Genomic DNA, 13,241 nt, shown 5'->3' with positions numbered 1-13,241 from the left:
GGGTCACAAAGAGTCAAACACGACTGAGTGACTAAAACAGCAACAGCAGATGGAAGTGATTCTAAGATATGTAATGGGATCTGCCAGTGCAGTAGACCTTCATGAAAGTTTTTAGGTGCTAAAAACCTGTCCGTAATGCCCAGAGTTGCATCTTTGAAAGCGTTTTGATTTATGTATATATTTGTTTGTTTACAGGATGTGGTTTCCCACAGTAAAAAACTTACCAAAAAAAATAAGGAACAGTTGTCTGATATGATGATGCTAAATAAACAGAAGGGAGGTCTGAAGGCTTTGAGCAAGGAGAAGAGAGAGAAATTGGAAGCGTATCAACACTTATTTTATTTACTGCAGGTGAGTGGCTCCTGGAATCAGTACTGTAAAATTTAGTTAACTTTTTTCTCAAGAAAACCTTATGCATGGATCTCTGTGGAAGTCTTTCTGATTTCCACTGAGGGGTGAGCAAAGGGCTTGTCTTATTTTTCTTTTATTATTCAGGGACATCCTGATCCTTCAAGCTGAAAAGTCTTGAATATTTGTGCCAGCCTTCACGTTACATGGAAATCACTTATCCCTTGGTTTATGTTTCAGACCAACCCCACCTACCTGGCGAAGCTAATCTTTCAGATGCCCCAGAACAAGTCCACCAAGTTCATGGACTCTGTGATCTTCACTCTCTACAACTATGCCTCCAATCAGCGTGAGGAGTACCTGCTCCTGCGGCTCTTCAAGACAGCCCTGCAGGAGGAGATCAAGTAGGGACAGATTTCTGCAGGGCTGGGAACCCCTCCACTCCATCACAGATGCTACCAGTTAGAGATTCAGGCCAGATGCTACCAGTTAGAGATTGAGGCCTGTCTGTGCCTTTTCTCCACACTGTGATATGTGTGAAATACTTTAAAGAAGCATCTGTTTTTTATATAACATAATAATATATAGTATAGAACTTCCCTGGTGGCTCAGCTATAAAGAACCACCTCCCAACGCAGGAGATGTGGGTTCTATCCTTGGGTCTTTCTGATCCAAGGATAGAACTGCAGAAGGAAATGGCAGTCCGCTCCAGTATTCTTGCCTGGGAAATCCCATGGACGGAGGAGCCTGATGGGCTGCAATCGATAGGGTTGCAAAGATTCGGACACGACTTAGGGATTAAACCACAACAGCAATATATGTTATACACTAATGCAAGCTAATTATACTAAAAGTACTGATTAATTACATGTATACCACATATATGTGTATATATGTGGTATACATGTAATTAATTGGTCTTCCCTGGGGGCTCAGATGGTAAAGATTCTGCCTGCAATGTGGGAGACCTGGGTTTGATCCCTGGGTCGTGAAGATCCTCTGGAGAAAGGAATGGCAACCCACTCCAGTATTCTTACCTGGAAAATCCCATGGACAGAGAAGCCTGTTGGGCTACAGACCGTGGGATCACAAGAGTTAGACATGACTGAGCCATTAACAGTTTCACTTTCACTTTTTCATGCTATGTGTACTACACCCAATATAAACTAATCATGTATACACAAGATAAAACTAATATGCTAATGAACTGATATAAACACTAATATAAAGTGTTGCTGTTTCTGGGGAGATGATAGAATAAGACATTTTATTTGCCAGTAATTTTAGAAACATTCTGTATTAAGATAGAATTGTTAAAAAACTGATCCAAACAGAAAACTTTCCCATCTTTAGCTAATAAGAGACCCGATCATGTTCCCATGATAAGAGTTTGCAGCAGCAGGCAGGTTCTGTATTCAGATGAGAATCGGGAAAGTTTCTAGAGAAAGCATGTACCCACCTCTTTCCAGCTACTTCTGTTTTTAAGGAGATGGAGTCTTTAAGTAGGAAGGATCTGAAAGTTGGTAGATTCGTGATTAGTTTGAATTGAACTTGTTTCTTGTGTTTTACAGGTCGAAAGTAGATCAGATTCAAGAGATTGTGACAGGAAATCCAACAGTTATTAAGATGGTTGTGAGTTTCAACCGTGGCGCCCGGGGCCAGAACGCGCTCAGACAGATCTTGGCTCCAGTGGTGAAGGAGATCATGGATGACAAGACCCTCAACATCAAAACTGACCCCGTGGATATTTACAAGTCTTGGGTTAACCAGATGGAGTCCCAGACAGGAGAGGCGAGGTATGATCATCACAGCCCCTGTTTCTTTCATGCTCTTAGTATTTTCTCTCTCTTTTTAAGCAGTTAATATTTTTTTGATTTGAAAGTTAGTAATTGTTCAAATAGTTTTTCCATAGAAACCTCTTCTTTAAGTAGTTGAGTTGGTAAGTTGGTAATTTCTTCACTTATTTAGCAAATATTTATAGAGTACTTCCTAAGTGCCAGACAGTGGGTTAAATGCACATATAGCAATACGATATTGGGGACTTCCGTGGCGGTTCAGTGGTTAAGACTTCACTTTCTAAGTGGGGTGGAGTGTGGGTAATCTCTTGTTGGGGAGCTGAGATCCCACATGCCTCTCAGCCAGAACAAAACATAAAACAGAAGCAATATTGAAACAAATTCAATGAAGACTTAAAAAAATGGTCTACATTAAACAAACAAACAAAAAAATACAATAACAGATGAGACATACAATAATGACTGAAACCAACACACTCCCTGCCCTCTGTTCATAGTTTGGAGAGATGAGACAGGTACATAGAAATGAAGTTGCAAGCTGAGAGGAGTTTTGTGAAGTTTTGTAGTTTTGTAGGGAGCTGTGATGAAGCATACACGTGGGAGCTAACTTAGAGTGGTTGATGAGAGCCTCTCTGAGTGGGTGAGCGTCACGTGGCAGAGGCTGGAGGATGTGATGGGCCCTGCCGAGTGCAGAGTCTTCCTGTGCAAATGTTGGCAGATGAAAGGAGCTCAGAGAGCCTAGGACTGGAAGGACACAGGCATCGCAGAAATGGGGTTAGGTGGGAAGAGACACCTGGATCTGAGTGAGATATCTATGTTCTGTGAGAGGGAACAGGAGATGCTGTGGGCAAATGATGAGCTGCCCTGGAACACTGCAAGTTAGGCCAACTAAATTACCATAATCCAGGAGACTTCTGTGCCTGGGCCATAGTTTAACACCTACGTTAATACATCCAGAGCAGGAATTTGTCACCAGAATATGGGAAATGCTGGGGAATACAGCTCAGAGAGCCAAAATGTTTCTGATTTTATCTAGCTTGGGTGAGGGCTAGAGATGTGAGCAGCGTGATCTGCAGTGGGTCTCTCATTTGGTGTAGAGTAGGGTTAGATCATCGGAGAAGGCAATGGCACCCCACTCCAGTACTCTTGCCTGGAGAATCCCATGGATGGAGGAGCCTGGTGGGCTACAGTCCATGGGGTTGCTAAGAATCGGACACAACTGAGCGACTTCACTTTCATTTTTCACTCTCATGCATTGGAGAAGGAAATGGCAACCTACTCCAGTGTTCTTGCCTGGAGAATCCCAGGGACAGGGGAGCCTGGTGGGCTGCTGTCTATGGGGTCGCACAGAGTCGGACACGACTGAAGCGACTTAGCAGCAGCAGTAGCAGCAGCAGGGTTAGATCATACATGAGGTTCTCGGGGGGTAATCTTCAAAATTCAGATCTCCTGTCCCTTAAATGGCTCTCCCTGGCTTCTGGGAAAGTCCAGACTTAGCAATACACACAGGGCCTTCCATGACCTGGCCTCTATTTATTTTAATGTTCTCATCTCTCCTCCTCATACCTCCTTTTGATCTTCTTTCCTAGAAGACTTTTTTTTTCTCCCATTTTTCTGAGTTCATATGTTCCTTCCTTATGGACGTCTTCTCGATTCCTCCAATCTGAGTAGAAGCCTCTTCTCTGTAGCATTGTAAGACTTCCGGTCAGCTTCTTATTGTTGCACGATGTGTTTACAGATACTTACGTGTGTGTCTCTCCCACACGTACAAATCGTGAGGAACTCGGGAAGCTATCATGTCTCTAGCACTTTGATCCCAAATGCCTATCGCAGTGCCTGGCACATAGATCTAGGCTCCAAAGTCACAGCTGAAAACCTGAGCCCCAGTTCCGGCCCCACCGTTGACCAGCTCTGTGAGCATAACAAAGTTACCTGGTCTCTCTGGGTCATTCTGCTTATGAAAGACACAGCCTCGCCTCAGGCTGTTGGTCTAGCATGCTGCTGTTGTTCATTTGCTAAGTCATGTCTGACTCTGCAACCCCGTGGACTGCAGCACACCTGTCCTCTGCTATCTCCCGGAGCTTGCTCAGACTCGTGTCCATTGAGTCGGTGATGCCATCCAACTCTCATCCTCTGTTGCCCCCTTCTTCTCTTCCCCTCAATCTTTCCCAGCATCAGGGTCTTTTCATGAGTTGGCTCTTTGCATCAGATGGCTGAAGTATTGGAGCCGCAGCATTAGTCCTTCTAATGTATATTCAGGGTTGATTTCCTTTAGGATGGACTGGTTGGATCTCCTTGCTGTCCAAGGGACTCTCAAGAGTCTTCAACACCACAGTTAGAAAGCATCAGTTTTTTGGCACTCAGCCTTCTTTATGGTCCAACTCTCACATCTGTACATGACTACTGGAAGAACCATAGTGTTGACTAGATGGACCTTTGTCCAAGAAAGGAAAATCTGTCACTGCTTCTACTTTTTCCCCTTCTATTTGCCATGAAGTTATGGTCTAACATACTTGGGGGTAATTTTTGCTTTCCCAGCAAACTGCCCTATGACGTGACCCCAGAACAGGCCCTCTCTCATGAGGAAGTCAGGACTCGGCTAGACAATTCCATCCGGAACATGCGGGCTGTGACTGACAAGTTCCTGGCAGCCATCATCAGCTCTGTGGACAAAATCCCGTGAGTGTCGCCCGCTGTGGCCCCCTTAGAGCCCAGCACTAGTGGCCTCCAGCTCCCAGTCCTTCTCACCAAGTTTTGTCTACCCTACAGCTACGGGATGCGCTTCATTGCCAAAGTGCTGAAGGACTCCTTACACGAGAAGTTCCCTGATGCTGGTGAGGATGAGCTGTTGAAGGTAAGACCAAAAGCTGGCACGTTCTTTCCCTTCCGATAATAGCCCTTGGAGGGAAAAGTGCCCAGACCAAGCCTGGCCTTCGACCTTCACTTTGTTTGTTTTAGTCGCTTAGTTGTGACTGCCCCTGTGAGAACCCATGGACTGGCCTGCTGGTCTCTGTCCATGGGATTCTCCAGGCGAGAATACTGGAGCGGGTTGCCATTTCCTTCTCCAGGACTAAGCCTGACCTTGAAAATGAAAAGTAAAGGTGAAAGTCTCTCAGTCGTGTCCAGCTCTTTGCAACCCCATGAACTATACAGTCCATGGAATTCTCTAGGCCAGAATACTGGAGTGGGTAGCTGTTCCCCTCCTTAGACCTTTAGTAATAAGGACCTTAGCATAGATTTTGTTAGTAGCTTGCCATTGAGCCTGAGGTTTTGAAAGTGATTGTAAACAGTAAGTGATACCTCTTTTAGTTCCTGTATAGTTCCTATGTTGTTTGAATGGCACATGGCTATCAACCAAGTGGAGAAGATGGATTTTTCTGTCTTGAGATAGCATTTCTTTGAGTCCTGTCTTTTTGCTGAAGACTTGCTCCCTCTGCTGGTGGCCAGATGAATGGTAGCAAGCACAGTTTGCGCTAAGGCTGTTGCTGATGACTCTTTCTTACTCAGCTGTGCTCCCTCTTTTTTTTTTTTCCTTAATCTGAACGCTTTTTTCTTCTCTCCTAGCTCTCTGCTTTCCTACAGTGAGGCCTCGATTCTAGACTTTCTGTTCAGGTGAATTCATTTTCTTTTTTTCTGAATGCAACTCCAGGGGAAATGCTTTGACTGTCTTTGAATTCTTCTGTAGAAGAGATATGTGTTGAGTGGCTTTGATTTCAGAGACATTAACTTGTCTGCCTTTGATGTCTGCAGCATGAGGATGGTGGGGGTTGGACAGATGACGCTAGGTCATGTTCAAGGATTTGTTTTAGCTTCTTAGAATGAGTGCCCACCTCCATGGTAATGAAAAGTACATGTGGCTGACACGGCTTTATCTGCTGCCGTGATATGTGGACAAAGAATGCCCTAAAATGCTCGATAACAGACTTCATGTCTACCATTTTTACCTTCAGAATCTGTTCTTTCATTGTAGTGATTTTCAATTCTGTTCTCATTTTCTTTTTTTTTTCTGCATCCAGTTGAGGGATTTGGTCATTTTAGTTTCAGGCCTTGAGAAAAGGGGTGTGTGTGTGTGTGTGTGTAGAGTGTGTCCCCCCCCCTCCCCCCACAAGGCCACATATTCTGGTTTTGTTAGCAAAGTCATTTGTGGCTTACTTGTTGAAGTGGCTTTTAACACCCATTTCTTTTTCCTTTGTTCCCAGATTATTGGCAACTTGCTTTACTACCGATACATGAATCCAGCCATTGTTGCTCCTGATGCCTTTGACATCATTGACCTGTCGGCAGGAGGCCAGCTCACCACAGACCAACGTCGCAATCTCGGGTCCATTGCCAAGATGCTCCAGCACGCAGCTTCCAATAAGATGTTCCTGGGAGATAACGCTCATTTGAGCATTATTAATGAATACCTCTCCCAGTCCTACCAGAAATTCAGGTAAGGAGAAAGGGATGAGGTACATAAAAGACTCTGTGGGCGTGTTTCTAACTCTTAAGGGTAAAAACGAGATGAAATACCACACCCAGAATTCCCTGGACCACAGTACCGTAGGATACGTGCCTGATGCGCTCAGAGCTCCAGATGATGATGAGGAACATATGCGAGCTATTAAAATGTGTTCTGGACTTCCCTGGTGGTCCAGTGATTGAGAATCCGCCCGCCAGTGCAGGGGACATGGGTTGGATCCCTGGTCTGGAAAGATTTCACATGCCGTGGAGCAACTAAGCACATGTCCCGCACTGAGAGAAAGCCTGTGAGCAGCAGCAAAGACCCAACAGAGCCAAAATAGAAATGAAAAATAATATTTAAAAAATATTTTTAAAAAGTAAAATGTGTTCCTATGAAATAGACAATACTTAACATAAACATAATGTCTACATAGGCATGTGTTACTTTGCAGTCAGAGAAGAATTGGAGAGCACTTTTAGTATTTGTAAGTTAATCACTGAGTCGTGAGTTCAGGGCGTTGTCTTCGAGAGTTGGGTCCACTAACAACAACTGGTGTTTGAGAACCGTCTTAAATTACGGTTGAGCGGTTCTTGTGGGCAGAACTAGAATAAAGTGGAAAGAGCACCAACGTCCCAGGGCTGTCAGGCACAATGGACATGCTGTGGTTTCTCTCGAGTCAACCGTCTTGCCTGGCTTCTGTTTGAACTCACCGTTCTAAGGGTTTGTGGGGTGTCCTTCCTTCATCAGCTTCTTAAACGCGTGGTACTTGTCGGGGCCCGGCTCCTATGTTTATTTTCAGACGGTTTTTCCAAACTGCTTGTGATGTCCCAGAGCTTCAGGATAAGTTTAATGTGGATGAATACTCCGATTTAGTGACCCTCACCAAGCCAGTGATCTACATCTCCATCGGCGAGATCATCAACACCCACACGGTAAGTATTCTTCAGTGACGTAATTCCATTGCTCTGTCTTAATTGCCTTCTCTGGCTGCTGCCCACTGTCTCTGGACGCCAGATACCTCCCCATCCTTAGATCTTACTGACATTACATCTGCCTTGTTTCTTATCTTCCTTTGCTTATTTTTCTTAACTTTCTCCAAGTGATCCCCAGGCCACCTGTGTCAATATCATCTGGGCTGGCTTTTAAAAACGAAATTTCCGGAACCCCACCTCAGGCCAGCTGAATCAGAAGCCCCGTGGGTGGGCTTCAGAATTTCTGTTGTGACCCCTGATATAGTGACTGGATAAAATACTGTTTTTACAATTCATTCCTTTTCCCCTTTGGGGGCATATAGAACATGAAATGAGGAAGTAAAATGAAATTTCAGTGATTGTCATTTTTGACGACATCACCATGTAGGATTTGGCGAATGTCCCTGAATTAATAATAATGTTGATCTGATGCACTTTTCTCTGAATTAAAAGATATTATATACCAGAAGCTTTACGCGAAAGCATGAGTATGAGTCATTTGAACTGGTTGTAGATCACATTGATAACTTGAGTATTGAAGTCTGTGAGCTTCCTTGTTCTTTCTTCTGTAGTAAAGTCGCTCAGTCATGTCTGACTCTTTGCGACCCCATGGACTTTAGCCTACCAGGCTCCTTTGTCCATGGGATTTTCCAGGCAACAGTACTGGAGTGGATTGCCATTTCCTTCTCCAGAGGATCTTCCCAACCCAGGGATCGAACCCGGGTCTCCTGCATTGCAGGCAAATGCTTTACCGTCTGAGCCACCAGTGAAGCTAGTTTTCTTCTGTATGGTGCATTTAAATCCTTTATAGCTGGTACTGAGATGGGAAACAGTGGAAACAGTGTTAGACTTTATTTTTGGGGGCTCCAAAATCACTGCAGATGGTGACTGCAGCCATGAAATTAAAAGACACTTACTCCTTGGAAGGAAAGTTATGACCAACCTAGATGGCATATTCAAAAGCAGAGACATTACTTTGCCAACAAAGGTCCGTCTAGTCAAGGCTATGGTTTTTCCTGTGGTCATGTATGGATGTGAGAGTTGGTCTATGAAGAAGGCTGAGTGCCGAAGAATTGATGCTTTTGAAGTGTGGTGTTGGAGAAGACTCTTGAGAGTCCCTTGGACTGCAAGGAGATCCAACCAGTCCATTCTGAAGGAGATCAGTCCTGGGATTTCTTTGGAAGGAATGATGCTAAAGCTGAAACTCCAGTACTTTGGCCACCTCATGCAAAGAGTTGACTCATTGGAAAAGACTCTGATGCTGGGAGGGATTGGGGGCAGGAGGAGAAGGGGACGACAGAGGATGAGATGGCTGGATGGCATCACTGACTCGATGGACGTGAGTCTGAGTGAACTCCGGGAGTTGGTGATGGACAGGGAGGCCTGGCGTGCTGCGATTCATAGGGTCGCAAAGAGTCGAACACGACTGAGTGACTGAACTGACTGACTGACTGAGAGAGTACCAGTATTTCTTCTTCATACATCACAGGCCAGCATGTTGCTCTATGTGTCATGTTGTTTATTTGGGTCAGTCTGTTGAGGATTAACTTGTCAGTTCTTGAAAACACAGGAGTTTTGTTATCTAACCTCTTTTGTGCTGTTAGGTGGTGTGGGTGGGGCTGGGGGATGGTGGGTTGAGTGTGTGAATGGAATTGACCCTTGGATGTGTGGCTGCAGCTCCTGTTAGACCACCAGGATGCCATTGCCCCGGAGCACAATGATCCGATCCACGAGCTGCTGGACGACCTCGGCGAGGTGCCCACCATCGAGTCCCTGATAGGTAAGGTTCCAACGTAACTGCCTGGAAGCTGGAGATGGGGAGCGTGGCAGGAGTGCTGTGATTGTCTCCTCATCTGTCTCCACGCTGTTCGTGCTCCAATTACACATCAGGGAAGAAATGAGGTGCCATCCCCATCTGTTAGGAACTGAAGTCCAGTGGATAATGGACTCAAATATAATGCATATTATAAATGCTCAGATATAATACATATCTGAGGATGAGATGGTTGGGTGGCATCACCAATTCATTGGACATGAACTTGGACAAACTCTGGGAGATGGTGAGGGACAGGGAGGCCTGGCCTGCTGCAGTCTGTGGAGTCACAACAAGTCAGACACAACTTAGCAACTGAACAGCAGGAACAATACGTATAATCATGTAACTAGAAATGATAAGTCCTATAAAGGAAATGAACAGGATATTTTGAGAGAGAAATATTACAATGTTGATTTGTCAAACATTTATTATTTTATTAGGGATCCTTTGTCTTAATCATTTGGCATAATATTTTTTTTCTCACTAAAGGGTATCCTTGCCACAAGGTACATATTGGCTGGTTCAACTGTCTTCTTAAACTTGCATTTTCTTTTATTTGAATTATCATCTATTCTCCAATGTCTTTTCTCTTTATTATATTGATTTATTTTTCCTACCCTTCCAAAACTTTAGGAGAAGGTGCTGGCAATTTAAATGACCCAAATAAGGAGGCACTGGCTAAGACGGAAGTGTCTCTCACACTGACCAATAAGTTCGATGTGCCTGGAGATGAGAATGCAGAAATGGATGCTCGGACCATCTTACTGAAGTGAGGATTGAAAGGAGGAGGAGTGGAGTGACTGTAACCCAGTAATCACGCCTGTCCCTTGGTCTTGCTGAATGAGTCCACTTGTTCATACCTAAAATGACCTTGGCCATTTAAGCCCAATACAATTCTGGTCATCTCCTGTAGTATAGTTGGCACAGAACTTACCTGCCTTATTTGCTAATGAGATGCTGAAATGAATTTGCATCTCTGAGATCCTGACCTTAGTGCCCACTCTGTCATAGCTGCAGGAGTGATCCTGGGGCTTCGAGTACCTGTGTTAGGGCTGCCCAGTGGGACTCTGGGAGGTGGTGTTTGTTCTGCTCCTGCTGAGGTCCCTTCAAGAGGAAGCAGGACAGGTGCTAATGTTCAGATGTCTCCTGAATCTCCTTTCAGCACAAAACGCTTAATTGTGGATGTCATCCGGTTCCAGCCGGGAGAGACCTTGACTGAAATCCTAGAAACACCAGCCACCAGTGAACAGGTAAAGTTTGGGGGTTATCGTGTACCGTAATTAGATGGACAGGTGCTCCTGTGGGGGGCATGTGACAGGGGTGACACAGATGGCGAGAGGCGGTCACTGGGAGGTGGGCCTGCATGTGTCTGCAGATGGCAGCATTCGGGGCTTCCTGAGAAAGCTGTTGGTCCCTAAATCCAGAGGTAGATGTTTCTAGGGCACAGAGCTCACTGGCACTTGCACACAGTCTGTTTGTGTGCTTTAATTTAACCTGAAACAGAATCAGTGAGTCTGCCCAGAAATTTATTGAATATTGTATTTCTAAAATTTTAAAAAATTTTATTGTTTTATTTTTTGGCTGTGCTGGGTCTTTGTTGCTATATGAGGGCTTTCTCTGTTTGCCGTGAGCATGGGCTTCTGACTGCAGTGGCTTCTCTTGTTGCAGAGCACAGGCGGTGGGGCATGAGGGCTTCCGTAGTTCTGGAGCATGGGCTTAGTCGCCCCGAAGCATGTGGGATCTTCCCAGACCAGGGATGGAACTCATGTCTTCTGCATTGGCAGGTGGATTCTTAACCACTGGACCGCCAGGGAAGTCCTATAGTTAGAATTCTGCTAAATGCCTTGGTAGTTAGGAGAGAAGAGTAGAATATGGCTCCTGAGTTCTGTGAACTCATGATACATTTTGATATATGTGACATATAAACTGAAACAATTAGAAAACCACTGAAAATTCACCATGGTCTTGACCCTAAAAATAATAAAAATTAAGAAAGGGGCCAGTGAGGAGCAAAGCATCAGGAAGGTGTGGGGCTTGAACCAAGGTTCCTCATTCACAGATGACAAAACTGAGACCCCCTTGAGGTTAAATAACTTGCCCACGATCATTTGCTTACAGTAGCAGAACCAAACTTGGATGTGGTTCTGTCTTGACTCCAGTTCATGCTCTTTATATCACATGATAAGCAGTAGTTTTGATATTAGAAGAAAAGGGAATATTGGGAAAGGAATTGCTCCAGGTTGGGAAAAATCACAACCTTTCTGAGTATAAACATCCATAGTATAAACAATTCAAAATAGGGTCCCAGAACCTTAGCCACATGCTAGGATCTATCAGCATAGAGGTGATCATTGAGGTTTTGAGAGAGAACAGTCATAAAGAAAGGACCCTGGGTCCTTTGGAGGCACCAGCCCTTGCTAGGACAAGGAAGGTGTGCAGAGAAGATGAGCAAGGCAACAGCTAAGAGAAGGCACTGGATTTGGGGTGAGAGGAATGGTAACGAGAACTGGTGATGATAGCCAGACTTTGAGGACAGTGCTGAAAGAAGGGGAAGGCGGGTGTGGATCGTTTGTTGGGTGGGAACACAACAGACAGACGTTGGTTGGTGACCAGGAGAAATACCAGATACAAGAAGGGTCTCTTCGCTGGCATTTGCAGCACGTTTGAAAGCAGAGGGCAGGCTTGAAGGTGATCCAGCTGTGACGAGGTGGGGGAATAAAACATTAACCCCCACTGGCATTGCATTGGTGTGACTGTCACATTCATCACGCCAGGTTTCAAGTAAAAGTAAATGGTTTCCATATCCCACATGCGATAGGTAAAGAGTAAGGGATTTTGCATGCAGTAGAGTTCAATCTCCTGATTAAACTTCGGAGTCCAGGAAAGAAGCCAGCATCTTGGGACTTCCCTGACAGCCCAGTCGTTAAGACTTCGCCTTCCAATACAGAGGGTATAGGTTCAGTCCCTGGTCAGGGAGCTAAGATCCTGCACGCCTCACAGCCAAAAAACTGAAACCATATTGTGACAGGTTCAATAAGGATTTTTTTAATGGTCAACATAAAAAAAAAAGACGCCAACATCTAGCTTCATAGGTGTTTCTCTTCTAGATGAAAGGAGAACGGCCTCTGCTTCATGCAGTTTGTCTCGTGTTGGGCTGGGGGACGGGGGCTATAAATTTGTTACCCTCTGTTTCTAGAATAGAGTGTGTGAGCTGTATAGGCTCCGGTGTGGGTTAGGGTGGAGGCCCTCCACGACATCCTCTTTCTTGCTGTAGGAAGCAGAGCATCAGCGGGCCATGCAGAGACGCGCCATCCGTGACGCCAAAACTCCGGACAAGATGAAGAAGTCCAAAACCATAAAGGAAGACAGCAGCCTCAGTCTTCAAGAGAAGAAGGAGAAGATCCAGTCAGGCTTGAAGAAGCTCACAGAGCTCGGCACCGTAGACCCAAAGAACAGATACCAGGAGCTGATCAATGACATCGCCAGGGTATGGCATTTAGGGGACAGCAGTGGCCTGGCCGTGTTGAAAGCTGTCTCAGAGGCTTGTGGGGACACGGTAGCTGTTCCAGGGGCAACATACCTTTAGTTCACGGGCCGATTCAGGTCCTCTCCTCCCGGGAATCGCTTCTGGCCCTTCCAGCATAAGGTCCCAGCCTGCCCTCCCATGGCTTATTCCATGGCCTAAATCAGTAGGAGGAACAGCCTGATTAGAGTTTCCTGTGTCTCAGTTTGTCTTTTGACCTTAAAGAATCCCTCTGGCTCTTTTTAATGATACCTGTGCAATAGAAATTCGCTTCAGATCGATTATCACATCCTAGATTTGTGTGAGTCTTCTCAAGTAAGGGGCTCTGGTGCAGGCCAAGGAA

General features: G+C 45.2%; 1 protein-coding gene across 1 annotated transcript in view; it reads left to right on the top strand.

Annotated features, from left to right (window-relative positions):
- The window catches only part of IQGAP1 (IQ motif containing GTPase activating protein 1), a 107,078-nt gene that overhangs the window by 82,727 nt on the left and 11,110 nt on the right, over nucleotides 1-13,241 (top strand). Inside the window, exons 24-34 of the mRNA XM_024982325.2 lie at nucleotides 196-351; nucleotides 589-752; nucleotides 1,920-2,144; nucleotides 4,683-4,823; nucleotides 4,914-4,998; nucleotides 6,344-6,576; nucleotides 7,388-7,520; nucleotides 9,237-9,339; nucleotides 10,009-10,144; nucleotides 10,538-10,625; nucleotides 12,650-12,862. Of these exons, the coding sequence (XP_024838093.1) occupies nucleotides 196-351; nucleotides 589-752; nucleotides 1,920-2,144; nucleotides 4,683-4,823; nucleotides 4,914-4,998; nucleotides 6,344-6,576; nucleotides 7,388-7,520; nucleotides 9,237-9,339; nucleotides 10,009-10,144; nucleotides 10,538-10,625; nucleotides 12,650-12,862 (1,677 nt within the window). The remainder of the gene's footprint in view (nucleotides 1-195; nucleotides 352-588; nucleotides 753-1,919; nucleotides 2,145-4,682; nucleotides 4,824-4,913; nucleotides 4,999-6,343; nucleotides 6,577-7,387; nucleotides 7,521-9,236; nucleotides 9,340-10,008; nucleotides 10,145-10,537; nucleotides 10,626-12,649; nucleotides 12,863-13,241) is intronic.

Source organism: Bos taurus, chromosome 21, assembly GCF_002263795.3.
Source record: "Bos taurus isolate L1 Dominette 01449 registration number 42190680 breed Hereford chromosome 21, ARS-UCD2.0, whole genome shotgun sequence".
Lineage (NCBI taxonomy): Eukaryota > Metazoa > Chordata > Mammalia > Artiodactyla > Bovidae > Bos > Bos taurus.
This window is presented reverse-complemented; position numbering and strand designations above follow the sequence as displayed.